A 25,468-nucleotide genomic window follows, 5' to 3' on the forward strand; every position below is an offset into this window, starting at 1 on the left:
CTCCGCCTTCAGTCGGCTCATTTTCTGCTGGATTAGTTATTCCTACGTGAAGGGTGATTGTAGATTTGGCTGCTGTCATCTTGCTTCAAGCCAGCAGAGGGGTGTCTCTCGCCACAAATGGCCACAACATTTTCACCCTCTTTTTTTTTTGTGTGTGTGTGTGATCTGCTTATATACGACAGAATTACCGATGCGGTGCTGTTTCCCACTGTTCCCCTTTTTTTGTCTTTTGTTTTTCTTCCCGCTTGGGTGAGCCTGCAAAAACCTTGACACGGTTCTGCAAATATGGGCAAACAGGGATTTTCGGCGCCTGAAACGAATCTTTTGCCAATACAGGTAGTCCTCGACTTTCAAGAGCTCACTTAGCGACGGTTCAAAGTTACAACGGCGCTGAAAAAAATGACCCGGGGCCAGTTTGCACTTTGCGCACTGGTGACCATCGCAGCGTCCCCCGTGGTCGCGTGATTTACATTTGGATGCTTGGCCCCTGACTCGTATTTATGACGGTTGCGGGGTCCCCGAGTCACGGGATTCCCCTTTTGCGACCTTTTGGGAAGCCAAATTCACTTAACAACCGGGTTATTCGTTGAACATCTGCAGTGATGTTCCGACGCTTGCAGAGGTTTCGTTACCATCTTGGTTTGCAAATTGGGGGAGGGAGCTGCTTCTTCCATCATTCCCTCTCCCTCGGGTTGCCAGGACTGAATGGGGATGATGGGAGTTGCAGTCTTGGTGCATGTTTCAAGGATGGAATATGCTCGACCAAGGCATTTGGGATATCTGGAGTCTTTGATGCTCTCTGAGATTTGTTTTTTTCTTGCGGAAGTTTCATTATCTGACTAGGTAACATCATTGGTGGTAGAAGAGAGTGAGGTTTGCAAGGAGGAGGAGGAGGAGGAGGAGGAGGAGGATAGAAAAGAAAAAGAAAAAGGGGAAGGAGAGGAAGAGGAAGAGGAGGAGGAGGAGGAGAGGGAGGAGGAGGACAGAAAAGAAAAAGGAAGAGGGGAAGGAGAGGAAGAGGAAGGAGGAGGAGGAGGATAGAAAAGAAGAAAAAGGAAGAGGGGAAGGAGAGGGAGAGAAAGAGGAAGGAGGAGGACAGAAAAGAAGAAAAAGGAAAAGAGGAAGGAGAGGAAGAGAAAGAGGAAGGAGGAGGATAGAAAAGAAGAAAAAGGAAAAGAGGAAGGAGAGGAAGAGGGAGGAGGAGGAGAAGGATAGAAAAGAAAAAGGAAGAGGAGGTGAAGGAGAGGAAGAGGAGGAGGAGGAGAGGGAGGAGGAGGACAGAAAAGAAGAAAAAGTAAGAGGGGAGGAAGAGGAGGAGGATAAAAAGAAGAAAAAGGAAGAGAGGAAAAGGGAGGAGGAGGAGGACAACAACTGTGGGGTCCTTGGTGCTCTTAGAATTTGGTTGTTTGCTTGCAGACGTTTCCTCACCTGACTAGGTAACATCATCAGTGCTAGTGAGTGTGGGGTTTCCTCCCTCTACGTACAGTAGCTTGCCCTGTCAGTGTTGGTACACGGTGCATTTCCTCCTTGGTAAATTCCTTTATTAGGGTATTGTTTTCTGCTTGATTGTTTGTCCGGTGTTAATCCCTTCTTATCTGGGTGTCCCTTGCTTGAAGAGGACTTGCGTTCCGGTCTTTTTGTTTCCTTCTTAGCCTCTTCCTTGTCTCTTTTGAATGCTTTGTAAACGTGGTTTATCTCTATGTGTCCATTGATGGCTGATGTGTGCCGAGCTGCGAAGAATTCCCCAGCGTTTTCGGATTTCGCTTGGGCAAACAACCCAGCTCAGAGAGCACCGAGGACTCCGCAGCTCAATCCTAAAATACATCAGTTCTCTAATATTGATATTTAGGATATTTTGAGCTGGAAAGGACAGCTGTGTAATTCACCCAGTAGGGATGAAAAGCTACTGGTGGCAGATGAGCTCCATGCGTTTATAGCCAGGTGCACCTGTGTTTGTGTGCGCGCACAGAAATTTAATTATATCGCGGATATAGGAATAAGGACGGAAGCTTGCCGATTGCCCGCTGATCCAAAAATACTACTGTTTTCTGAATACAGTTTTTTTTTTTATTGAAAAGTTTTATAAGAAATACAAACATTTCCCCCCCCACACCCTTTCCCCCTCCCCCCTTCCCCCCCACCCCCATCCCTAGACTTCCCAGAACAGGCACAGGGTATAGCATTCACAAACATAAAGCTAAAGTATGCTAACAAATTATTGCATTCATATTCTCCCTAGGTCTTTAACTCCTTATAGCTCAAAAACTATAAACATTTATTTATTATTTATTAATCAAATTTCTATACCGCCCTACTCCCGAAGGACTCAGGGCGGTGGACAGCCAAGATAAAATACAGATAATCCAAATATTAAAAAAGTCCCTTAAAATTATTAAATATGGCGGCCGAAACACAGATTAAAACACCCAATTTATAAAATCACAAATTTAAAAATTTAAAAAATTTAAAAGATGGGAGTTAGGCCAGGCCAGCTTGCTAAAATAGACTAATAAACTACTTAAAAATATTTCATTCATAAGCTATATGAATCTTCTTGTTCGGGTACTTTTTTTGCATATAGTCAGTCCATCTTCTCCATTGTGATATGTGTCTTTCATTTGAATGATCTTTAAGATATGATGAAATTTTTGACATCTCAGCCAGATGCACAACTTTTAATGTCCATTTCTCAATGGTAGGTGGATCTTCCTTCTTCCAGTACTGTGCCACCAGTAACCTGGCAGCTGTTATTAAATTCAAAACCAACTTAGTCTCTACTACAGTACAATCCGTGACTATTCCCAACAAAAAACAACTGTGGTGTAAATTTAATTTTTTTCCCCTTAAAATATTTTGAATAATCCACCATATTTTAATCCCAAAAGCCTTAATTTTTTTACATGTCCATCATATATGAAAATATGTAGCATCTTCACACTCACATTGCCAACAGTTTTCGTTGCTCTATCCCAGGGGTCAGCAACCTGGGGCCCTGGAGCCGCGTGTGGCTCTTTCACCCCTCTGCTGCGGCTCAAAATATCCGTCACAGCTAATGTGCGACACCCGCTGGCACACGATTTATTGAGCTTTTCAACCCCCGGTAGGCCAACCATGGATAAATCCAAGAAAAGAAAAATTTCAGAAGAAAACAGAATGTTTAATTCAACTACATATGCTAGTTTTGTGGCCACTCGAGAAATAGGCACGGGAAGGATTTTGTGGCTCCCGGTGTTTTCTTTTCTGTGGGAAACGGGTCCAAATGGCTCTTTGAGTGTTTAAGGTTGCAGACCCCTGCTCTATCCATTTATTTCTGAATGGGTGATAGGCTGGTTTGACCAAGAATTATATATCCTTTGTGGGATCAAGTCCTGGGACCAGATTCCAGATTCCGATCCTATTCTACAACTCTCTTCGCCACGTTATTTATCTCCCTAACATAACTGGAAGTAGACCAACTTTGCTTCGTAGGGGGGGAAATAGTAATAAAATCCTGATTATTACTGATGTAAGAGATAAATTTCCCGTTGTCGATCACAGTTCAGCTTGCCGGTTTAAAGCTTTGCATATCTTTCATTAAATCAAGTGGGATCCATTACCACTTGAGTTTTACTGCTTAATCTTGACCGACCCCAATCAAGTTGTTTTCTAACGTTTTCCGACCCAAAATTCAGTTTTTTTTAAATCCCTATTTTAAAACGATCAAATTGAAGTCGGAATGGGACAACTGGCCGTGAAAACCTCACCGTGGGACAATTCAAGAAATACCAGAGTTAAATATATTTTAATAGATTAACAGAGGTGGAAGGGACCTTGTAGGTCATCTAGTCCAACCCCCCACCACCGCCCAAGCAGGAGATCCTACACCATTTCTGACAAATGGTATTCCAGTCTCTTCTTCAAAGCCTCCAGGGATGAAGGTCCCACAAGTTCTGAAGGCAACTTCTCTTCCATGGGTTGATTGCTCTCACTGTCAGGAAATTTCTCCTTATTTCTTGGTTGAATCAATCAATCAGAATAGAGCTGGAAGAGAACTTATAGGTCATCTAGTCCAACCCCCCACCACCACCCAAGCAGGAGACCCTACACCATTTCTGACAAATGGCAGTCCAATCTCTTCTTGAAAGCTTCCAGGGATGAAGCTCCCACAACTTCCGAAGGCAACTTCTGTTCTACGGGTTGATTGTTCTCACTGTCAGGAAATTTCTCCTTATTTCCAGGTTGAATCTCTCCTTGTTCAGTTTCCATCCATTGCTCCTTGTCTGGCCTTCAGGCGCTTTGGAAAATAGTTTGACCCCCTTCCTCCTCTCTATGGCAGCCCCTCAAATATTGGAAGGCTGCTATCCTGTCTCCCCTGGTCCTTCTCTTCACTAGACCAACCATGCCCAGTTCCTGCAACCGTTCATCGTATGTTTTAGCCTCCAATTTTGATGGAACCGTGGCCAATAACGTCCTGAGTCTCCGGAGAGGGGCGGCATATGAATTTAATAAATAATAATAATATATAACACTAAAATAAAGCAAAATTTTATTGAATAATTTAGATAAAAACATGGTCACCAATAATAAAAGTAACTGAAAGGAACAGTTAAGTTGAAGTGTCCCACGGTGAGTTGGGTGCGGACAGTTGGCTGCGGTGAGTTGTCGTAGACTCAGATCCAGTATTTTAACAGTAACAGAGTCGAACACAGGGAACTTTTTACCATGCTTGGTGGCCTTGCCCAGAAATTAAGAGATATTGCAACAAAATAAAAACATGGATATTAGAAATAACAGATTACGAAATTGAATTAAAACCCGAAGTCTTTTTACTAGGCATGATTAATAAGAATATTAGAAATGATATAAAATATTTAATACTCCACATTATAACGGCGGCTAGACTAGCGTTAGCACAACTCTGGAAAATAGATCGCTTGCCAACTGACCAGGAGGTAATACAAAAAATTTATATATGTGCAGAGATGGACAAACTAACTCTAGAGTTACAGGATAAGGAAGACTCAAAATACTTCATAATATGGAATAGATGGTACCAGTGGATAAATCAGAGGAGGGGGAATGGTTAAAGATGAAATTTAGAAGAAATCAATACAATTAACAACTGCACTGTCAGATAGATAGAAAAGGAAATAAGCCACTGTGCGTATGTATATATGTATATATAATAATAGAAAGTAGTCAATAGATGAAGTCGAGTACTGTATATGTACTATATATGTATATGTAATTTGTGTTTTTGATTAAGAGAAACTTGTTTGTTTTTCTTATATTTGTTTTAAATGTTTTTTTAAATACGAATAAAGTTTGTTTTGGTAACAGTAACAGAGTCGGAAGGGACCTGGGAGGTCATCTAGTCCAACCCCCTGCTCACAGAGGAGACCTGTACTAGGGATTCGAACCGCCAAATTGCCGACCTTTCTGGTCGACAAGCTCAGCGTCTTAGCCACTGAACCACCTAGTCGTCTTGTTCTTCCCCCCCCCCCGCTGTACAGGTAGTCCTCGACTCACGACAATTCATTTAGCGACCGTTCAAAGTTGCGACCGCCCTGAAAAAACCGACATGACGGTTTTTCTGCACTTACTTAGGGTCACGTGGTCAAAATTCAGACGCTTGGGCCGTCGACTCGTATTTATGACGGCCGCAGTGTCCCCGGGTCACGGGATCCTCTTTCTGCGACCTTCCGACCAGCAAGGTCAAGGGGGAAGCGCGATTCGCTTAACAACCGTGGCGAGAAAGGTCGTAAAAACAGGGCGGAATCGGCTCAACCTCTCATTTAGCCACCGAAACTTTAGGCTCTGTTGTGGTCTAATTGTATTTTCAGAATTCAAGCTCCCCGCTTGTTTGACGAAGTGTGCAAAATACATACACACACACACACACACACACACTGATGTTATTAAATACATTGCAGTGTGCAATCTTTGCTCCTCCGGCAGGCAAGCGGGAGCGAAAAGTGTGCCCCGGTGTTTTCTTAACGGCAGTCTCTTTTGAGGGCTGCCACGCAAAGCTTTTTGTGAGCGAGCCGCGCCGCCTTCCCGTCTTACTTAACGGCAGGCGAGAGACAGCTGCTCCGCTGGGTTGCCAGTCCATAAAACTCAAGACAATGAACCGTTCCCCGTTTTATTTTATTTTATTTTATTTGGCTCCTTTACGTCTCATTCGGAAGAGGGGAAGGAATAAGAAGCGAAAAGTTCCAGGCTGGGAAATTAAATGATCTCTAAAATAGAACGACGCTAAGGATGGCGGGCTCTATCCTTGCTTAGGTGCAGCGAGCGGCTTAGGATATTAATGCCACCTGCGGTTTAATTGTGGGTAGCAGCAACGCAAATGCCCTTCCACAAGTTGCGCATGGTTTTTTTTTTTTTGCGTTCAATATCTTCGGCCACCTGAGCAGGCTGATGAGAGGTTTTGTTCGGCTTGGTACAGTTTTGACTTATTTACAATTTCTATCCCAAGCTTTTTACTCCAGGAGTTACAGCCTCATTATTTTTTTTCCCTGTTGCAATTTTAAGGGGCAAGGTAAGGCTAAGAAAGGGAGTGGCCCAGAGATGGGTTGCACATATCTTATATTTTTTTGAACCCTGAATTAAGTGCTTGGCCTTATTGCCATGCGCTCAAAAGCCGGATTGGGCTTATTTTCAGGGGATGCCTTATTTTGGGGGAAACAGGGTATCTATCTATCTAATCTGTCTATCTATCAGTTATCTATCTCTATCTATCCTTCTGTCTATATATCTATCTGCTATCTCTCTCTCTCTGCTATCTATCTATCTATCTATCTATCTATCTATCTATCTATCTATCAGTCATCTATCTCTATCTATCCTTCTATCTATATATCTATCTGCTATCTATCTGCTATCTCTCTCTCTGCTATCTATCTATCTATCTATCTATCTGTCTGTCTGTCTGTCTGTCTGTCTATCTGCTATCTTATCAATTATCTATCTACCGTGCTTCCCTGAAAATAAGACCCTCTCTAATATTTTTTTGAACCCTGAATTAAGTGCTTGGCCTTATTGCCATGTGCTCAAAAGCCGGATTGGGCTTATTTTCAGGGGATGCCTTATTTTGGGGGAAACAGGGTATCTATCTATCTATCTATCTATCTATCTATCTATCTATCTATCTATCTCTATCCTTCTATCTATATATCTATCTGCTATCTATCTGCTATCTCTCTCTCTCATCTATCTATCTATCTATCTATCTATCTATCTATCTATCTGTCTGCTATCTTATCAATTATCTATCTACCGTGCTTCCCTGAAAATAAGACCCTGTCTTAGATTTTTTTGAACCCCGAAATAAGCGCTTGGCCTTATTTTCGGGGAGGTCTTATTATTTTGGGGCGCGTGGAGCAAGACGGGGCTCCTCTTGCCGTCTTATCTGATTTCCAGCTCTGCGTTTAAATATTTTTAGGGAGGGCTTATTTATTTATTTATTAAATTTTTATACTGCCCCCTCTCCCGAAGGACTCGGGGCGGTGAACAGCCAAAATTAAAAACACACAATACAAATATTAAAATACATTAAAACAAAATTAAATTATCTTAGGCTTCTCCAATTTAAAACCCCTTACCCATAAAATTCACCCAATTAAAAAATTTTATTTTCGGGGGGAGGCTTATTTTAGCGCATGCGCTCAAAAGCCCGATTGGGCTTATTATCAGGGGATGTCTTATTTTTGGGGAAACAGGGTATCATACATTTCAATAGAGATAAACATATTCATAATTATTACATTCCATTTTCCTTACTCCATATTATTCACTCCTATCTTTTACACAAAATTTTTATTTTCATATAAATATTTAACAAGCATGCAATAACATCTAAACCGATATGCTTTAATGTCCGCCGTATTATCTTCCGTTATAATTTCAATAATATAACCCTCACGTCTGTTTTCATACTTGCTTGAGAGAACAACGTTGAGTCACTCCCAAGAGTCCCTTGGGAGTTGGCCGGCATAGAAATATGATTAATTAAATTAAATTAAATTAAATTTTTTAATGAATGGGTTTTTATTACCGATGCATTCGGTTTCTACAGGATCACTTTATAAATTCTGTTTTTCTACCGAATTCTTTCACATCTCTTTTTCAGGGCGGTGTTAAAAATCGTATCTGTGGGGGGGGGGTTTGTTTTTTGTTTAAAAGCTGGAATAACTTCTGAGCATCTGACTGGGTGTTTTATCTAAAAAAAATAAAACCCTGTTGTTGTCCTGTCTTAATGTGCAAAAATATTTTCAGTCTAGGCGAAGTTTTGCAGATTTGACCCAGAACTGCAATTCTCTAGGGCTATATGTGAGCGACATGTGGAAGCTGATTTTTTATTTTTCCCTACTGCGCTTGTTACATTTCAGGGCTCTTACCAGATTTCACACCTATTATCAAATCCCCAGACAGCCAGCAGCTAATACAGATTTTCAAATGAGATCAGGCGTCTCCAAACAGAATATTTACAAACCGAACGGGGAAATAAAGGGACGTTTCGAACATACAGAATGTATAAAAAAAAACAACACAGAGATTTAGCCGCAGCCCAGTTCTCGAATTCAAGACTTCCCCAGCCTATACAAATAATAATAATTTCTTTGGTGACCTGTTTTATCTTAACCTAAAGATCTTTAAATTGCCTACGCTGGGAAATGGTTGGACCATATTTGTCCCGTTCTCAAATTTAAAAAAGAAAGGGAGCGTTACTTTTTTAAATACAGGTCGTCCTTGGATTACGACTCCAATCGAGGCCAAAATTTATGTTGCTAAGCAAGACGGTTGTTAAGTGGATTTTGCCCCATCTTACGATCTTTCTTGCCACAGTTGTTAAGTGAATCGATGCATTTGTTAAATTAACAACACGGTTGTTAAGCGAATCCGGCTTCCCCGTTGACTTTGCTTGCTTGGGAGGTCGCAAAAGTGGATCACGTGACTGTTGTGGCCCGCCAGCAGATCTGGCAGCAGATTTGGACAGTGAGGACGTTGGGGAGGAACATGGGCCAGTCCTGGAGTCTGTGAAAGGTTCTAACGAGGGCTCTGCGTCTGAGGCAGAGAGAGGGACAGGACCGTCTGACAGTTGTCAGCTGCCTTCGGAGTCGGACATCAGTGAGGCAGAAGAACAACTGGATCCTGTTCCCAATGTGCGCATGCACAGAGCTGCCAGGAGAAGGGAACAGCTAAGGAACAAGGGTCGACTCAGGAGTAAAGCCACAGGTGGACTCTGGTCAATGGCCCCTCCCAGAGGGAATAAAAGAGGAGCGAAAGGGGAATGGAGTTTGCAGGAGACAATTAGTTCATTATGGTGAAGATCTGTTCCTGCATTCTTGCCAAGTATTGTCGGTTAGAGTGTGAAAGATATCGACCTGGCCACTCTCCAAGCCTGATAAAGGCCGCTAATTGTGAACGATCTTGAAAGACTGTGGAAGAGGAAAGAATTTGCTGGAGAGGAATTCACTGTAAATTAAATAAAAGGGGTTTATTGGGACGAGGACTCGGCTTCGTGCTGTTGGGGAAGCTTAGGTCAGAACAGTGACTCCTGGACACTCCGACCCTCATAAATACGAGTTTTGCAGCCAAGCTCCTGAATTTTCATCGTGAGGATTGCTACCGCCCTGAGTCCACTAGGAGAAGGGCGGTATACAAATTGGATAAAATAAATAAATACAACAGTGGTAAGTGTGAAAAATGGTCCCAAGTCTCTTTTTTCAGTGCCGCTGTAACTTGGAACGGTCGCTAAACAAACCGTTGTAAGTCGAGCAACTACCTGTATTCGACTCTGAGGTAAAAGAGAAGGGGAGTATCTCCGATTCTCATGCGGCTTTTGTGAAGTGTGGTAAAACAGGCTGCAAAATTGGGCGCGGCTCACTTAAATAACCGCAACAGACATTCAGGCCGTAAATCGAGGACTCCCTGCCATGTATCCCGATCTCTCCCAATAATCTCCGTGCGCTTTCTTGTCTCCTTTTTTCGTCTCCGCCCAGGACCTTCGAAACCAGTTGGAAAAAACTCAAAACGAGTTGGCTGAGAAGGAAAAGGCGATGGAGTTGCATTACCAGGTCCTCTTGAGCGAAGAGGATCAAAGGTTGCAGAACCAAGAGCTGGTCATCGCACGCCTGACGGACGGCGTTGCTCAGAAAGATGAGCTGCTCCAGGTGAGGAGAACATCTGCTGGAGGGAAAGTCCTGATGTTGTTAAAGATGTGGAGACTCTAGAAAGAGTGCAGAGAGAAGAGCAACAAAGAGGATTAGGAGGCAGCAATAGATTGACGTCACCGAACCGGTTCGGTGACGTCATATCATCACTGCTACCGGCTCGGCGGATTCGGGCCGAACCGGGAGGAACCCACCACTGATACATACACAGAGGGAGATAGAGAGAGAAACACAGTGATACGTAGAGGGGTGTGAGAGAGGGAAAGAGAGGGAGAGGGAGAGATACATAGAGAATAGTTTTGTGGCTGGGTAGGCGTGGCTAGGTGGTCATGTGACTGGGTGGGAGTGAGTGACATCGAGTTGGCCACGCCCACCTAGGTTTTGTGGCTCCCGGTGTTTTTTTTTCTTCTTCTATAGGAAACAGTTCCAAATGGCTCTTTGAGTGTATAAGGTTGCCGACCCCTGGGCTAGAGGGTTGGACTAGAAGACCTCCAAGGTCCCTTCCACCTCTGTTATTCTGTTATTCTGATTTTCCTCCCTCGTTAACTCAGACTTCCTGATTTTCTTGAGCGGCCCATGGCTTTTAAAAGAAATTGCAGAGCTGTGGTGCCATTTCACAAGATTCCTTTGCTGGATCTGTGAAGACGCGCCAAGATTGACATCGATGATTTTGGGTTTTTTCAAAAACAAGAGGGACATAAGAAAACACCTTTCTTCCTAGCGATCTGCCCGTTAACGACAAGCGACGCATTGTTTGTTTCGTGTCTTTTTTTTTTTTTTTTCCGACAGACTCTTGATGGGGTCATTAGAGAAAAAGATTTGAGGCTGCAGGAATGGTCCACGAAGTTTCAAAACCTGGAGAAAAACAAAGAGAGGCTAGAGAGACAGAACGAAGTCTTGATCGAAGAAAAATGCGCAGCCCAATCCGAGCAGCTGGTGACCAAAATGATGCACGAATTAGAGGTAGGCCTTCTCTCCCAATTATATATATATATTTTTTAAAAAAACACGTTCCAAGGGAAATCTGTGCCCCACGTTGTATTTAGAGGCTATTTCAGAGTTAGTCGCAAATAGAATATGATCAATAGGAAGAGCCTTGGTGGCGCAGCAGACTAAAGCGCTGTTAAGTAGCACCAGCTGCCTGCAATTACTGCGAGTTCAAATCTCACCAGGCTCAAGGTTGACTCAGCCTTCCATCCTTTTGAGGTAGGTAAAATGAGGACCCGGATTGTGGGGGCAATAAGCTGACTTTGTATAAAAAAGAACGCCGCTTAGTGGGGTCCGAAAATCCTACTAAGAAGGTATATACAAAAGTATGAAGGCTATTGCTTAACGCATTGTAAGCCGCCCTGAGTCTCTGGAGAAGGGCGGCATATTAATCGAACCAATAAATAAATAAATAATGATTGAATAAAAACAAGGAGTCAGTCTGCTTCATGTATGGATTGGAGGGGTTTAAAGCCAGACCACAGCTGCATCATTAGCCCCTTTAAACCCCTCCAATCCATACATGAAGCAGACTGACACCCACCATGAAGAGATAGCACGGCCACGAACACGAAACCAAACAACAGCAACACAGCTCACCAGCTCAAATCCCCCTGCTACTCAGACTAACCCGAGCACAACCAAGCCCCCACCTAAACAGAACACACACCCATCCAATCAGAGCACGCCAACCCCCCATCCAATCAGAGCACAGCCAAACCCCCACCCAATCAGAACACACCTCCACCCAATCAGAACACAGCCAAGCTCCCACCCAATCAGTTCACACCCCCACTGGCAGTTAAAAGGAAGAAACAGCTGCGATCACACACATTGCTCCTAGAAGCACGAAGCCAAAGACACCAGCCTGAAGATGACGAATGAGACTTCGTCGAAACGTTGCCAAGAAACCTCCAATTTTACGCGGGAGAAAACCCGAATAACCAAAGACCTACATATATATATATACACACATATACATATATTTTTCTTACTTCTTCGTAGGGTTTATGTGTGTTTTTCTTCTAGCCAGATTTTCCCTACGTAACCAAGGTTTTTTGTACTGAGCTGGAGCTACAAAAAACCTTGGTTACGTAGGGAAAACCTGGCTAGAAGAAAAACATATACATATATATATATACACACACACACACACTCATCGTACCCAGAGAGAGAAATATCTGCCTCTACCTAGGATCAAACTCACAGCCTCCTGATTGTGAGGCAAGAGCGCCACCTCTAGACCACCACACCACTCATTTTGCTAATTTTTTTGTTTTTTCAGAGAATCAAGGAATCCGAATACTCCGAAATGCTCGAAACCCTTCGAAAAGAGCACACCATTTTTGCGACGCTGATCAAGTCTCTGAAAGATGCCGATGGGTGAGCAGTATCTACTTTGCCTCAAAGTTGACAAGCGGTGGGCGGAGCCCTTTGGGGGGGTGGCATCTAGGCAACGTCTCCCAGGGTTTCTCAAACACATAAAAGCCCAGCCACAGAAACAACACCTTAGAAGAGGAGATGGAATTCCTTGGCTAACCTCATTTGCACGACATCGTTCCCAAACTTCGTGGAGATCTTGGTGCCAAACGTCTATTTGGGCTCACGAATGAAAGAGTTGAGATGTCCAAACATCTCCATTTGGCCTTTATGTGGTGAGAAGGGGTGGACTCGGTGGGCCAGGTCCATAAAGGCTCTTCTGGTGTACGTAAGGGCTGGTTCTCCTCGGAGGACTTTCCTGTTTTATTTCTCTGTTCAGAAACGACACTCGTTACAAGACATAAATCAATGAATGTCCAAATGATGCTGATTAAAATTATAAAGGAGAACCAAGAAGGGGAAATAAGAGGAGAAGGTGGCAAAGGGAGAGCACGAGGAGGAGAAGGGGAAGAGGAGATGGAGGAGGAGAAGGAGAAAGGGGAGAGAAGGAGAAGGAGAAGAGGAGCAGAAAACCAGGAGGAGGAGAAGGGGAAGAGGAGGAGAAGGAAGAGCAGGGGAAGGGGAAGAGGAAGAGCAGGAGGAGGAAGAGAAAAAGGGGAAGAGGAGAAGGAGGAGAAGAGGAGAAGGAGGAGAGGAGGAGGAGAAGGGGAAGAGGAGGAGAAGGAAGAGCAGGGGAAGGGGAAGAGGAAGAGCAGGAGGAGGAGGAGAAAAAGGGGAAGAGGAGAAGAAGGAGAAGGAGGAGAGGAGGAGAAGGAGAAAGAGGAGAGAAGAAGGGGAAGAGGAGGAGGAGGAGAAGGAAGACCAGGAGGAGGAAAAGGGGAAGAGGAGGAGAAGGAAGAGCAGGGGAAGGGGAAGAGGAAGAGCAGGAGGAGGAGGAGAAAAAGGGGAAGAGGAGAAGAAGGGGAAGAGGAGAAGAGGTGAAAGAGGAGAGGAGAAGGAGAAAGGGAAGAGGAGAAGAGGAAGAGCAGGAGGAGGAGGAATAAAAGGGAAAGAGGAGAAGAGAAGGAGGAGAAGAGGTGAAGGAGGAGAGGAGAAGGAGAAAGGGGAGAGGAGAAGGGGAAGAGGAAGAGGAGGAGAAGGAAGAGCAGGAGGAAGGAAAGTGAAAGAAGAGGTGGAGGAGGAGAGAAGGAGAAGGGGGAGGAGAAGGAAGAGCAGGAGGAGGAGACGGGGAAGAGGAGCAGGAGGAAGAGGAGGAGAAGAAGGGGAAGAGGAGGAAGAGGAGAAGAAGGAGAAAAATGAGAAGAGGAGGAGGGCAGAAGCACCTTTTCCCTTCGGTGTTGTTGAGGACACTGAATGAAGATCATGAATTGGTCCCCAGTGTAGTCCTGAGCTTAACGGACCGCAGCTTCAGAGATCCGTGCTTGTTCCTTTGTGGAGGAATGGCTCCCCTCCAGCCTGTGCTTCAAGATGATGGAGTCCATCTTGGATCCAGCCTTTCTTTCCCCCACCCCCCCCCCCCACCCGCCCAAAAAATCCATCCTGCCAAGAACTGGATCCCAGCCGTGTCGCCTTTAATCAAGTAATGCCCTTCATTAAGGAAATGAATGTGCAGCCTTTTGACATTTATGTATTTATTCGTTTTCCAAGCAGTGCTTAATTCTGAGATTCATCCTTCCTTCCTCCCTTCCTTCCTTTCTTCCTTCCTTCCCATTTTTTCCTTCCTTCCTTCTTCCCCATTTTTTCCTTCCTTCCTTCCTCCCTCCCTCCCCATTTTTCCTTCCTTCCTTCTTTTCTTCCTTCCACCCTCCCTCCCTCCCCATTTTTCCTCCCTCCCTCCCTCCCCAGTTTTTCTTTCCTCCCTCCCTCCCCAGTTTTTTCCTTCCTTCTTCCCTCCCCATTTTTCTTTCTTTCTTTCCTTCCTCCCTTTCCCCATTTTTCCTTCCTCCCTCCCTCCCACCCTCCCTTCCTCCCCATTTTTTCCTTCCTTCCTTCCTTCCTTCCTTCCTTTCTTCCTTCCCTCCCACCCTCCCTCCCTCTTCAAGCAACCATTTTGGCTCCTTTCAAAAGTAAAAAGGAGGAGGGAAAGGTTATTTCATGGAGAATCAGGGAGCCGACTTTGAAAAATTGCCTTTGTGTTTGTTTATACTTTTTTCAAAGAACGGAGCATTTAATCGTATTAAAAGTCCCTTCTTCTTCTTTAGTTCCCCTCTCCCCTTTTTTTTATAAAAAACCCATCTTCTCTGGATGAAGGAACTTTATTTAAAAAGCATTCGGCCTGCTGTTGGCTGTTTTATTTCCCCACTGTGTCTGAAGAAGGGCTGGCCAAACCCTTCAGGTATTTTAGCTTTTCATGTCTCTCCTTTGCATGTAGCAATGAGCGTAAAGTTCAGAGGTTTGGCTACCAGCCTAAATTTCTAAGCTGCAATTCGCATATCCGTCTTCCGAGGCGAGGTGGACAAATTCTGATGCAGCTGCAAAGCTTATTCGGTACACGGGCAGTCCTCGACTTACGACAACTTGTTCAGTGACCGAAGTTAGGACAGCACTGGGGGAAAAAAAGGGGGACTTATGGCCGGTTTTCACAGGACCGTTGCACATCCCTGCGGTCACGTGATCAAAATCCGTGTACTTGCAACTTGTCATGTGATCATCATTAGTAAACTTCCGATGAGCAGATTCGCTTAACGACCGGATGATTCATAGCTTAATAGCTGCGGCATTTAGCTTAACCGCCGTGGGAGAAAATGTCATAAAATGGAGCAAAACCTACTTAAGCGACTGTCTTGCTTAGCAATGGAAATTTTGAGCTCCATTCAGGGGGTTGGACTAGAAGACCTCCAGCTCCGTTATTCTGTTACTTATTGTCGTACGTTGAGGATTACCTCTGCTGAGCCCTGTAACGCATCCTGGGTCTAACCTACCTCGCCCGACTGTTGTGAAGATAAAAGCGAATAAAGAAGAGAGATCGAGAACTCGGCAGCCTGGGGGAAAAATATCAATGTTTTATCTCCTGAAATAAATAGATCTCTCCGAAGGCTTTAGAAATTCTGGATAAATTTGTGTCGTCGTGGCTAGGTGGCTCAGTGGCTAAGACGCTGAACTTGTTGATCAGAAAAGTCAGCAGTTCGGCGGTCCGAATCCCTAGTCTAGGTCTCCTGCGTGAGCAGGGAGTTGGACTAGATGACCTTTAAGATCCCTTCCAACTCTGTTACTGTTCAAGACTGTTAACATTTCCTTGCTGAGGAAAAAATACCGTACTTTTCAGAGTATAAGACACACTTTTTCCCACCCTAAAAGAGGATGGAAATATTGGTGCGTCTGATACACCGAATGCAGCCAATTTTGGCCTCCCGAAACCCCATCCTGCACGTCCCGTTTTCACCAAAAACAGGCCCGTTTTTCGCAATAACGGGCCGTGCAGAGGGTTTGGGAGGCCTGCAGAGTGCTCCTGGGGACTGGGGAGGGCAAAAATGTGATGTGTGTGTGGGGGGGGGGGTTTGGGAGGCCAAAATCGGGCCTGATTTTCACAAAAAAAAGGACGTGCTGAGGGTTTGGGAAGCCTGCAGACTGCTCCTGGAGGCTGGGGAGGGCAAAAATGTGACACATTGGGGGTGGGGGTTTGGAGGCCAAAAACGGGCATGTTTTTCGCAAAAACGAGGGCGTTTTTGCCCTCCCCAGCCCCCAGGAGCCCTCTGCAGGCCTCCCAAACCCTCTGCGTGCCCCATTATTGTGAAAAACGGGCCCGTTTTTGGCCTCCCAAACCCCCTCACACGTCGCATTTTTGCCCTCCCCAGTCCCCAGGAGCACTCTGCAGGCCTCCCAAACCCTCTGCGTGCCCTGTTTTTGCCAAAAAAGGGCCATTTTTGGCAAAAACGAGAAACAGGGTTTGGGAAGCTTGCAGAGTGCTCCTGGAGCCCGGGGAGGGCAAAAAACTTTTTTTTTTTTCTTGTTTACCTCTTCAAAATCTTGGTGCTTCTTATACTCCGGTGTGTTTTATAGTCTGAAAAATACGGTAAGTTTGAAGCTCAAGGATGTCATAACAGTTTGAAAGATGACACCACCACAGGGACAAGTGACGCATTTGTTTTTTAACTTTTATTTTAATCTTCTCCAAAGATCTGTTTATCCTGTCCTTTCAAGAGGTTTTTAAAAGCGACTTCATTCTTTTTCTCCTTTGGAAGGAGAATCTTTTATGTACGAACAAAAAGACGTCCAGAGCACAATTTTTTTTTCCAAACGTTTCACGAGCTTGGTCTCCTTTGGTCCTCAGTTAAAAATTATTCTCTGTTCTTTTTTCTTTTTCTTTTTTTAAAATTAGTATAAGCAATCTGCAGGAGGAGCTAAACACCATCTTGGCCCTGCGGAAGCAACTCGAAGAAGGCATCTTGGAGACCTGGAATTTGCGGAGAACGTTGGAAGAGCAAATCCGGGATAACCGGAAGGAAGGTGAGCAGAATAGGTGGCAAAATAACCTCTTGCTGGCCCAAGAGAATAGATGGGTTCATGGGGAAAGGGCTACATAGGACTACCAGTTTTCATGGCTTGGTAGCATCCATCCTCATATTCAAGGCTGCGCAATAGGTAGCATCCATTCTCATGTTCATGGCTCCATCTAAGGTAGCATCCATCCTCACATTCATGGCTGCATCTTAGGTAGCATCCATCATGTTCATGGCTCCATCTGAGGTAGCATCCATCATGTTCATGGCTCCATCTGAGGTAGCTTCCATCCTCACATTCATGGCTCTATCTAAGGTAACATCCATCATCATATTCATGATTGCATCTTAGGTAGCATCCATCCTTATGTTCATGGCTCCATCTAAGGTAGCATCCATCATCATATTCATGACTGCCTCTTAGGTAGCATCCATCCTTATGTTCATGGCTGCATCTTAGGTAGCATCCATTATCATATTCATGACTGCATCTTAGGTAGCATCCATCCTCAATGTTCATCACTGTATCTTAGGTAGCATCCATCCTCATGTTCATGGCTGCATCTTAGGTAGCATCCATCCTCATGTTCATGGCTCCATTTTAGGAAGCATCCATCCTCATGTTCCACTTGTAAATTTCCTGAGGCATTTGGTCAACCAGGACAAAGAACACCAGTTGGGCTTTGGCCTCAACCAGCAAGGCTGTGTCTTCTCTGCTGGCCTACGCTTGACATGAGAATTGCTGGTTTTCTATATATTTGGAGAAGATACCCAAGGGATAACTTAGCAACTCATTGGCTTAAGGGTAGCCTTCAGCTCCTGGGAACTCCAATTTAGCCTTCTCAGAGTTTTGAGAAGAACCAGAAGTAGGAAAATGATCTTAAATAAGACAACTTGCAAACTGAAGAGTGGACAGCTCGGAGTTGTATAAAATATGGAAGATTGAGAAGTGATGAAAATCATACTTTGTTTCCGGGTAACCCCATTTGCCTCCAAATGGATTTCCTGTAAAATGACCTCTGGAAGATCTACCCAACTGATTTGTGGTTTTCTGGCGATCTGCTGGCATTGCTGAGCTTGGTAACGGAGGCGGGAGGTCTCTTTTGTTTGCCATCTCTTCTCCCTTCCTCTCCTTCCCCCCTTAATCTAGATTTGAAATAAGCTGCTTATGACAGCTTCCCACCACACAAATTGCACCCTTAAACAAACGTAAGCCGCTCTTTGCAATTCAGTTCCCGTTAGTCCGTTGTGCCAATAGCGCAAAAAAAAATAAAAAAATAAAATAAAATAAAACTGGCATTGTTATTTAACTTTCCTTTGCTCCCCTCGAGACCTCTATCTCGTTTTCACAAAAATCTTAACTACGGAAGAATAATTCCAACTCTCTCTGTCTCAAGTGCACGCCTTCGCTCCCCCCTTCCTCCATCTTTCGTGCGCCTGCTTAAAATTAATTTTAAAACGCCACGTTACGGATGCAAACCGTAATTGTGCAGCAGATCCACAACGCATGTTGATAGCTAGTGGGGAGACGCAGGGGTGCGTCTTAAGATGTCAGGAAAGCAAGTAAAAACATCCAGGGGGGGTGTAAGGAGGGGATACCTAAGAGGGATAGAAAAGGAACAGCTGCAGCGGGAAGACGGGAAAATATCTTTCCCTCCAGCCTCTGTGGTAAGGCCAAGCCTTTGGTTGTACAAATCTGACTGACGGACAGGGTGATGTTTTTTTTAAAAGTGCTGAATTCAACATATACTTTTAAATGGGCCAGAATCACATTAACGCAGAGAGACCTGAAAAGCAGGAAGAGTACTCCAGGTTTGCAAATAAGGGTATGGCTGGTCGGTAGGTAGGCAGATAGGTAAGTAGGTGGGTAGGTAGATAGATATAAGTAGGTAGGTAGGCAGGCAGGCAGGCAGGCAGGCAGATAGATAGATAGATAGATAGATGATAGATCGATCAATAGATCGATATAAATAAATAAATAGACAAGAGAGACAGACAAATATAGCCAGATCTATATAGATATGAATAGGCAACATACAGACAGATAGAGCCAGATTGATGGATAGACAGACAGATATAGATAGATAAATACAGACAAACAGATAGACAGAGATAGGTAGGTAGGTAGGTAGGTAGATAGACAATAGAGAGATAATTATAGAGAGAAAGGTAGAACATAGATTATAGATAGATAGATAGATAGATAAATAGATAGATAGATACATACATACATACATACATACACACACACAGAGAGATAGATAGATAGAGAGATAGAGAGATAGATAGATAGATAGATAGATAGAAATAAATAGACAAGATAGACAGACAAATATAGCCAGATCTATATAGATATGAATAGACAAGAGACAGACAGATAGAGCCAGATCGATGGATAGACAGACAGATATAGATAGATAAATACAGACAAACAGATACACAGAGATAGGTAGGTAGGTAGCTAGATAGATAGATAGACAATAGAGAGATAATTATAGAGAGAAAGGTAGAAGGTAGATTAATGATAGATAGATAGATAGATAGATAGAAATAAATAGACAAGATAGACAGACAAATATAGCCAGATCTATATAGATATGAATAGACAAGATATAGACAGATAGAGCCAGATCAATGGATAGACAGACAGATATAGATAGATAGATACAGACAAACAGATAGAGATAGATAGATAGATAGATAGATAGATAGATAGATAGATAGATAGATAGAGAGATATTGGACATAGAGAGATAGACAGACAGACAGAGGCAGATAGACAGAGGCAGATAGATAGATAGATAGATAGATAGATAGATAGATAGATAGAATAAGATAGATAGATAGATAGATAGATAGATAGATAGATAGATAGATAGATATAAATAGACAAGATAGACAGAGAGATATAGGCAGATAGATGGTTAGACAGACATAGATAAATACAGACAGACAGACAGACAGATAAAGATAGAGAGCTATAGACAAATAGACAGAAACAGACAGACAGAGAGACAGATAGATACTGTAGATAGATAGATAGACTTAAGTCTCACATGACCTGTGACAGTACAACTCTCATAAATACATTCCAGTGGCCAGGCATCTGAATTTTGATCACATGACAATGGCGATGCTGCCACATTTGTAAATGTGAAAACTGGCCAATAAGCCCCTTTTCAGTGCCCTTATAATGTCACTAAATGAAGGTTTGTAAACCAAGGACTATCTATAGCATATTCCGCCTGGAACTGTATGGATTGTGAAATAAATGCTGGGGATCTTTTCCCCCTCCCCTTTCTTTTTCCCCCTAGAAGACACCCCTTTATCTTGGAGCAATCAGACGTCGTACATGAGCATTTGCTTACGGGACCAGGATCATCGGTGGGACTGTCCAGTAGACCAACTCTCTGTAGAGGAGCTTAAAAAGAAGGTATTTGGCTTCCCATCTTCTATGTCAGGGGTCGGCAACCTTAAACACTCAAAGAGCCACAAAGGTCCTAACTGGAAGCCCCCCATTCAATTCTGGAGCTGACCGGAAGTCCGTTTCCCCGACCATAGAGTCTCCTAGCGTGGCATCCTTTTTCCTCTACGTGTCTTAACCAAAAGCCCTATCAATTGTGGAGCCGACTGGCAACAGGGAGCCGCAGCAGAAGGATGAAAGAGCCACATGCGGCTCCAGAGCCGCAGGTTGCTGACCCCTGTTCTATGTCTACCAGAAAGCTCATTAACATCACTGTGTCTGTCAGGCGTGCCTCCGTTCAAAACCCCAAGAAAGAAAACCCCTGACTCCATGTTTGCAGAGAAGAGATACTGTATTTTTCAGAGTATAAGACGCATCTTCCTCCCCCCCCCCAAAGGGGGTGAAAATTTGGGTGCGTCTTATATGAGTTGGCCATGATGAGTTGGCCGTGGCAAGTTGGCCATGGCAACTTGGCCACGATGAGTTGACCGTTTTAAGTTGGCCGTGGCAAATTGGCCATGATGAGTTGGCTGTTGCAAGTTGGCCATGATGAGTTGACTGTGATGAGTTGGCCATGGCGAGTTGGCCATGATGAGTTGGCCATGATGAGTTGACTGTGACGAGTTGGCCATGATGAGTTGGCCATGATGAGTTGGCCATGGTGAGTTGGCCATGGCGAGTTGGCCATGATGAGTTGGCCATGATGAGTTGACTGTAATGAGTTGGCCATGATGAGTTGACTGTGATGAGTTGGCCATGATGAGTTGACTGTGATGAGTTGGCCATGATGAGTTGGCCATGATGAGTTGACTGTGATGAGTTGGCCATGGCGAGTTGGCCATGATGAGTTGGCCATGATGAGTTGGCCGTGACAAGTTGTCCCAATCCTAGGTGCTGCTTTATGCATGCCATAAATTTGCAAGGAAATCACAAGGAATCCGGATGTGGGAGATATTTGAAGTAGCAAATCTAGAATGACCTTCAGGTTCCAACCACACAGTTCTACAAGAATCACAAGGAGAGTCAGATTCTAGATTAAAAACCCAAAACATGGAGTCTACCTCATCTTTGCATTGGATAGAAATAAACGCCCCGACTTTTTAGAATCCCCTCTGCAGGAAAGGCATAGTCTACCTAATCAATAACCAGCTTGTTAATCCAATATCTGTAGGTAGGTACCTCAGATAGCCCTTTCCAATGTGAATTTCCTGGGTCGTGGGAGTCAGGCAGGGCTTTTTGGCCATGGACCATCCATTCCAACATGAACGTAGGAACTTTTTGGAATGATGTAACAGTTCCCACGGTCTTCAAGAGCTTCTCTTCATGGTTTCAGTTTGTCGAGCTCCTCGGAGTGGTGAAGGAAATGCACTGGGTCATCCAAGAACTGAAAAAGAAACCGTTTGACTTCTCCACGTCAGATCCTTCGGGAAACGAGAAGCAAAAATCCTTAGACACAAGCGAGGTGAGACTTGGGTTTTTTTTTTTAAAAAAATATTTTTATTCATAAACATTTTGAATACAGTTAGGGTATACCATTTACAAAAAAAAGAAGGACCAGAGAAAAGACAGTTGTCAGCACTTCAAGCTGCATTTACTCTAGTGCTGACATAAGAAGGAGAAGCGGAGGCGTCTGGAAAGGGACGTTTGACTTTTCACCTACTTATTTTCCCTGGAGATAATATCCCCTAGGAGATGGGATGGGAGGTGGGAAATTCCTTTGAGCTCGAGCAGTAGATTAGGGGTAGACTGACTTGGAAGATGGCCAATGAGTGCAGGGGAGTGGGGAACGGAAAGGGAGGGTTTTGGGTCTGGAAGTCAGTGTTGGCTGCAATGGAGTCGGAGTCAGAATGTCATGCTTAATAAATGGGAGTTTTTCATCAAAGACTTTGTTTGAAATGCAATTTATTTGAGACGACCTCGAAACCTGACAACAGTAATAAATATTAACACATATATTGATAACAATGGTGATAATATAACCAAGTAATTTTAACTAAGTTTCTTTTTATATTAGCTTATTTACATTTTTGTTCACTATATTGGCATGATTGTAGTTATAAACCATCTTTATTTTTAATTCATACATTCATAGTCTTTCTTCCTCTAATTTCTACCTCTTGTCTCTAACCACTCATAAAATCTGTTCTGTATCAGGTAATATTCTGTGTCTTCTTTATCTTTTATTTTTAAGGTTAGTCCGTCCATTTCAGCACAATCTAAAATTTTTTGAATTACATCCTCATCTGGCGGGGTGTTCTCATTTTTCCAAATTACAATTTGGAAAATTTTGCAAATGTAATCCTTGCTGCTGTCAATATGTGCGAAACTAAATATGTGGTCCCTTTATCATAACCCTCCGGCAGTATGCCCAGCAAGTATACTTTTGGTTTCAGATCTATATTCTGTTTAATTATCTTTTCCAACCAGCTACGTATTTTCTCCCAATATTTTCTTGCTTTGATACAGGTCCACCACATATAATAGTAAGTACCTGGGGTCCGATTGCATTTCCAGCATTTGGCAGACAAATTACTAAACATTTTTGCCAGTCTTGCCGGTGGTAAAACGAGACTTGGGTTTCTTGATCCTCCTAAAACTTTCACTGAAATCATTTAAGGTTTTACAGGCACCTTTGACACCAGACAAACAGATCGAAATTGGGTGATCTGAGACTTCTTCAGAAGTCAGCTGAGAGCCCTAAGAGAAATAGGGAGCAGCTTTCTAAAATTCAACTTTGGAACATTCCCACTGTAGGTTGTCTTTTAGAAAAGGGAACTGTGGATAATCAAGAAGCAAAAAGTTATCCTTTTTTAGGGGGGGAATTAGTGGAGATCGACTGTCAAATTGAGCATAAGCGTTCGAGCTAAGCCTTGATCATGAAGAATTTTGGCTCCTATCAAATTAATGTGATTTTGATAGCTTTTAGGGCATGCCAGTAAAGGCCAGGATAGGGGTTAATCCAACTTCCTTGAATTTGCAAGATGATTGCTGAAGGCTTCAGAAGAAAGTTAAGAATAATAGTTGGAAGGGACCTTGGAGGACTTCTAGTCCAACCCCCTGCTCAAGCAGGAGATCCTATATTAGTCCAGAGACAAATGATTGTCCAATCTTTTCATAAAAACCTCCTGTGATGGAGCACCCACAGCTTCTCGAAGAAAATCATTCCACTGGTTAATTGTTCTCACTGTTGAAAAATTTCTCCTTCATTCCAGGCTGCTTCTCTCCTTTGATTAACAGAGTTGGAAGGGACCTTGTAGGTCATCTATCTAGTCCAACCCTCCACCCAAGGAGGAGACCCTCCCTACCCCATTTCTGACAGATGGCAATCCAGGCTCTTCTTGAAAGCTTCCCGGGAAGGAAGCTCACGTATTCACAAATGTTTAAAAAACGCAGCGGCAATTTTCAATAATTCGTGATGCCCGCTTAATCCATTGGAAGTGTACTTGTCAACTTGCAAAGCTTTCAAGTTGCCATGAGCAGGAGGGAGGGAGAACTGATAGAGCTGATTGATTTCCCTAACTGAAGCTGCATTCCATACATTCTTCCTGACCGCAATCAGAAGGAGGGTGTTAGGTTTCACAGCCAGCCAAAGTGGTTAATTGGAGAATGTGATTTATGACATGGCCAGAGAGGAGGGGAGAGACAGGGTCATAGGGGAACGTAAATCTACGTAGGATCAGTCCTAACTGCATCCGAGTATTGCCGGAATGTTGCTCCTAATCAAATGACTATATTTCTTTTGAAGTTTGGATCATGGCTCATGAATTAATTAGGGCATCTTTCGGAAACTTGACATACTGCTTGCTATTTTTTTAAAAAAAATTTTTTTAAAAAAAGAGCACAAGTTGGATCGTTTTTTTCTGGATCAAAAACCAAGCGCCAGAATGACATTTACTACCTTGAGTGCTTAAATTGGACTTCTGACTCAAAGAGCTGGAAAATAGGATGCTTGCAGAACCTGTTTTTGAGGGGGGGGGGTTTTGACTGTTTCCAGCAGATTTGGGGCATAAAACCGCTAGACCGTGGGTACAAGATAGATGAAGTCGTGCTGGCAATGGGTGCAACCTTGTCCGTCTCTTGGCACGCTGGCATTAAGGAGGCTGCCAGTTGATGGGAAAACAGAGGGAGGCACCACCTTGAAGGTGGGGGGTGTGCCCTCACCCATTTTTTTTCCTCTTTTCTTGAGGAGATGTTTTAAAATTGTGGAAAGTTTTCTGGGGATCCAGGCAGCGCTACCAGAAATCCTCTCTGTGGGTGTCTTCTAGCTATATCTAGAGGAGGGGGACAATTTATTTTATTTATTTATTTATTTTATTTTATTTTTATACCGCCCTTCTCCTGCGGGACTCAGGGCGGTGTACAGCCGAGATAAAACATAGCATATAAAATTTAAAAACAGTTTAAAAAACAATTAAATAATTTCGGCCCAAAATTTAAAACAACCCAATTAAAACCGAATTCAATTAAAACTGAGAGGATGGGATCAAGCCAACCCGGCTAGATGGAATAAGTGTGTTTTCAGGGCCCGATGAAAAGTCCGGAGGTCTGATATCGTGCGTATCTCTAGGGGGTAGGTCATTCCAGAGGGCAGGTGCTGCCACAGAGAAGGCTCTCCCCCTGGGGGTCGCCAGCCGGCACCGTCTGGCCGACGGCACCCTGAGGAAGCCCTCTCTGTGCGAGCGAACTGGTCGGTGGGAGGCTATTGGCGGCAGAAGGCGATCTCGCAGATATCCCGGCCCTAAGCCATGGAGTGCTTTAAAGGTGGTCACCAACACCTTGAAGCGCACCTGGAAGACCACAGGAAGCCAGTGCAGCTCGCGCAGGAGAGGTGTCATATGTGAGCACCCTGTTGCTCCCATAATCCCCTGTGCAGCCGCATTCTGGACTAACTGCAGCCTCCGGGTGCACTATTCTCCAAAGCACCAGAGGGCAGGGCAAGAAATAATGGATGGAAACGAATCAAGGAGAGAAGAAACCTGGAATTAAGGAGAAACTTCCTAACAGTGAGGACAATTAACCTGTGAAACGGCTTGCCACCAGAAGTG

At 43.8% G+C, this 25,468-nt stretch overlaps 1 protein-coding gene across 4 annotated transcripts in view; it reads left to right on the top strand.

The window, feature by feature from the left end:
- Positions 1-25,468, top strand: part of CDK5RAP2 (CDK5 regulatory subunit associated protein 2) — a 105,410-nt gene that overhangs the window by 25,136 nt on the left and 54,806 nt on the right. For all 4 annotated transcript variants that reach the window (XM_087879544.1, XM_087879546.1, XM_060694869.2 and 1 more), the window contains exons 13-18: positions 9,984-10,154; positions 10,944-11,117; positions 12,427-12,524; positions 16,840-16,967; positions 20,275-20,393; positions 21,757-21,885. In XM_087879544.1, the coding sequence (XP_087735670.1) occupies positions 9,984-10,154; positions 10,944-11,117; positions 12,427-12,524; positions 16,840-16,967; positions 20,275-20,393; positions 21,757-21,885 (819 nt within the window). The remainder of the gene's footprint in view (positions 1-9,983; positions 10,155-10,943; positions 11,118-12,426; positions 12,525-16,839; positions 16,968-20,274; positions 20,394-21,756; positions 21,886-25,468) is intronic.

This window comes from Pantherophis guttatus, chromosome 16 (genome assembly GCF_059756535.1).
Source record: "Pantherophis guttatus breed Tessera chromosome 16, ASM5975653v1, whole genome shotgun sequence".
Taxonomy (NCBI): domain Eukaryota; kingdom Metazoa; phylum Chordata; class Lepidosauria; order Squamata; family Colubridae; genus Pantherophis; species Pantherophis guttatus.